General features: G+C 37.0%; 1 protein-coding gene across 1 annotated transcript; it reads right to left on the reverse strand.

Annotated features, from left to right (window-relative positions):
• Window positions 1-320: 320 nt before the first annotated feature.
• On the reverse strand, window positions 321-4044 carry POLR3K (DNA-directed RNA polymerase III subunit RPC10). The gene is made up of 2 exons (XM_051217671.1): window positions 3979-4044; window positions 321-823 (listed from the first exon to the last, which is right to left on the reverse strand). The coding sequence occupies exon 2, from the start codon at window positions 743-745 to the stop codon at window positions 398-400; it is 348 nt and encodes a 115-aa protein (XP_051073957.1). The 5' UTR covers window positions 746-823; window positions 3979-4044; the 3' UTR covers window positions 321-397.
• Window positions 4045-4260: the final 216 nt, after the last annotated feature.

A 4260-nucleotide genomic window follows, 5' to 3' on the forward strand; every position in this document is an offset into this window, starting at 1 on the left:
TTACAGATATTCGGTAATATATTTTGATTTTGATAACTTTTAAAATGCACTGACTAACATGAATTGAAACGAAATGATTACGTTTATTTTTGAACTACATAAAGAACAAAAACATGCAAAACAATACATTGATTTGAACGGCGGCTTAGAAGCTAAGGAATTCAACTTTTAAATAACAGGTCGAGAAGTTGAGTCTTACTTCACATACTTCTGTTCGAACAACCGGAAATAATCACTAAAGCTCATACAAAAAGCGTAACACAAGCTGAGTACACGGATATGTATTTAGTGAATTGCACAAATAAATAAGAATGACGCAATCAATCATTATCAAATTATTTTATAGAATAAACAAATTAATCTGAATAGGCACATTTCTGTACAATTACAATGCTTTTTATTGTTCAGTCCAGATATGGTGACATTTCATACAAGAATACTTGGTTGTGCTGGGTTCGTCAGCTGAACGTGTCTGCATTTGGACAAAATACGCTCGCGTATGACCGCACTTAGGACACTTTTCATCTGTCTGAGCAGAAGAACTATATTCATCTTCAACCGAGAAAACGGCGTCTTCCTCTAAACGTAAACGAACATCCTGTCTTGGCTTATGTTCTAAAACTAGTGGCTGAGTGACAAACCATCTGTAAGAACATAAGGGAGCAGAACAGTTCAGTGAATAGCAATGAGCCGACTCTTCGATCATCAATAAAGAGTGACAGAGGGGACAAAATAAAACAGGCATTACGCTGGATATTAAAGCGTAAACAATATCTAATTAGCAGGTAACCACATACTGTTACGTGGAGAGGTTAGAAAATGCCTGAAAAGAAAAATAATATGGTAAAAATGAAGCTATTATTTCACAGAACTGAGTAGATCTTGGATAATGAGTCTTTCTTGGAGGTTAGTGGTTAAAGCATTTGGATTGTAACCACTAGATTGGGGATTTCAATTCTCATCTATTTCAAATTGGGAAGCCAGATAGCTACTGATCCTCATGTAGGAAGTGCAGTTCAAAGCGAAATGTACGGACGAGAACTTAGAATGGTCTACATGATTATTTGCTCGTAGTTCACGGTTTTTACGAGAATAATAAATCAAAAGGAATGTCCGCACAACTATCTACGCCTGATATTGGGAACAGCTAATACTGTATGAACTTTGCAACGTAGCAGAGAGTGGATAGGCCTATTCATATTACTAGTAAACAGAAACGTTAACAATAATTTGCAAGCAGACTTCGGACGCTGTAATCAGGACCAGAGGACGTTGGCTTTCTTTAAATACATCTAAAATATAACATTGTTTTGTAGTAGGTCCAAACCTAAACAACAGTTTACGGAAAGTGCATATTGACGAATCATTACTTTAAATCGATACATAACACGTATCAGTTGCTACATCTAAGTAACAAGATGTCAAAAAGCTGCCTTATACTGGGCTTTCCAAAAAACAGAGAATTCCCCAATAAGTTTTTTCTATTACGTTTGTTGGTGACCACTGATGATCAATAAGAATTCTGTGTTAATTTGACACCATGCGTGTAGATACGAACGCTGATCAACATACTTAAATTCTAATAACCAAATAGTATTAGCCTTTTGGTAAGACAAACCTATATTTATTTACTGTTTTTTTTTATCTTTGCGTGTGTACCTAATCTAAAACATTCATACAATAACTTGTCCAGAGACAATTACATAAAAGGGTGTAAGAACTTGGGGAACTGTGTTACGAAGCATAAAATTAGTATAAGTCGCAATGATTATCTTAATGGATGGAGATAATTTTACTTTTGAATAGACCTAAGATTGCTCGCCTGTTACACCTAAACGGAGTCGGATACCGCTTTCAGATAAAAAGAATACTTGATGTGATGATTGTAACATACAGTAAAAACAGGACGAACTGATTTGATTTACCTAAGAGTCAGTACGATGAATTGAAATTTAAGCACTTATACATCTTAGGATTAGCCACCTATATAGAATAAAACTGGTTTAGAAATACCATTGAATCTATTGTAGAAAAAATTTTTTTTTAGATAATGTGAAGCAAATGTCTGCCTTCTACAAAAGTCTAGTGAGTAACTAAAGAACTCTATAAGGCCAACCTAGAATGGATGTCTTTTGTTATTTTACTATTAGTGCACTATGAAAATAATATCGAAGCAACAAAAAAGGTTTTGGAAAAGTTAATTAAATGTTGAAATGCATGCATACAGGTGACAATGCACCAAATTGTTGCCTTTTCCTCCAACTTGCACGGTGATAGTGAAGGCTTTCTCTTAAATTCCCCCATTGAGGCGAAATGCCTCGAAACTAACACGTTAACTTTTCTCCAAAATTAAAACTAAACTACGTCCTCCAAGTAGTAATAGTGGAGTCAACAATTCGGTATTATTTAACACCAAATTGTCTACGCTACAGAATTAACGACGAGCTATCCATTGTTCCGCAATAATAAGTCAAGCAATCGACATTTTGTACGATTTCTACATGTTCGGTTATAATGAACAGACTAATCTACTACATTGTAAACTAGTACAAGCGATATCAGTCTCTCAATTTCGTGAAGGCTGGAATAGAAGACTTTGGATAAATAAGACAAAAATCACGAAATTTCGGCTCATCCGGGGTTTTGAGGAAATCCCTAAAACCTATGGGAATCTCGAGTTCTCCCCAATATTTCCTCACACTTTGGGGAAAGCTGCGAGCTTCCATATAACTTTGGGAATACCCTCTCAAATTCCCCGAGATTCGGAGACTGGGATCTCCTGTATTTCGATTGAAACACGAAAAACCATAATGGCCGATTAAAGATCAGTACCGCAGAAGGGCTGGTTAGTGCGACACGAGATAGTTTTAGTTCTCAATATTATCATAGGTCATGGGGATATGACCACGGATATCCTCGTTTAAAATATTTCAAACGAGGATATCGTATGATACGATGAGGAGTAAGGACATTGTTACACAAGCCCGATTAACTCTAAAAACCAAGCCTTTTCTAGACTTCGATAGGAAATTTAATAACTAGCTTATTGGAAGTTACCGAATGAAGTGAAGTCAACTACATTACATAAACCACACAATCAAACGAGAAATGCAAGTCAAAACAAGGTAACGCTTCAGGGATATCGTCCACTGACTCAGGTTGCGAGCAATTGAAGGTCAAACTGTCGTAAGATGATCGGGGCGTCACATCGACAATTCGTGAAGTTTTGCAGAAGCGATCAAATCAAGAAACTTTCATTTGAACTCAGTTTAGCCACACTATATCTGATAACGTCCATCCTTCAAGTAACGAAGACGATGCCGTCGTGATGATGCATGATATAGGACGAATTTTCAATGATATGTTATAGCAACGATTTACAAGTTGGGACAATTTTGAGACCTATTTGAAAGAAGTTCATAAGGTGATATGACTCCTGTGGTTAATAATCACTTTCGTAGTACACGCATAGTAAGTACGTTATTTCAGTATGCAAAAAGAACGATGATGACCCAACTCTAAAGTATTTTTTTCGTCAGAAATGTTTGTACATATGAACGTAAACGCAGTTCGTCAGAATCAGATGCTTGTGTTCATGATGTAGATTATGATAGTGATCTTCATTCTCCCTAAGAGCATACAACTTCTAAATCACCACAACAATCTAGACAAAGAAGACGACGTCAGTCATTTACGTATGCCCTATTTCGAAAGAATCTATCCTTCAGATCGAAATATTGCCATTGTCAATCCGGATTTTGGGTCCACGCGCAGTAAACGGTGAGCTGAAAGTCACCTCTATTAAGACTGCGCACAACCCGAGCTCCCAAGTTTGGGGAAATTTCGGGGAATTTTAGTTAACCATCCTTGCACAGAAGGATATATTTCTGTAGATCCTTCAAGACGACAAATGGCGTCGATTGAACGCTTATATTGAAAAAAAGTTTCTATTGAGTAATACGCCAACTCGTAGCTTACGTCAACTGGTTTCTTGCAAGTCGCACAAAAAGCTTACCAAGGACAAAGTCAGACCATTTCAAAGGCACCCGCCGTTTCGTCTCAACGACCTTGAACGGCCTGACAATTGAGGTTGTTGGATGTCTGTTTGATGGGTGGTTTTATCCGCAACGCAACCATGTAAGCCTGATGTATGTATGTATGCATGTATTTTAAGTTTTCACACGTTTAAATCGTCTTGTGATGCAGTGGAATCACGAAATCACTGCGAAAAGCATTAATTTAGCTTCCTCTGTTTCGTAG

This window comes from Schistosoma haematobium, chromosome 1 (genome assembly GCF_000699445.3).
Source record: "Schistosoma haematobium chromosome 1, whole genome shotgun sequence".
Lineage (NCBI taxonomy): Eukaryota > Metazoa > Platyhelminthes > Trematoda > Strigeidida > Schistosomatidae > Schistosoma > Schistosoma haematobium.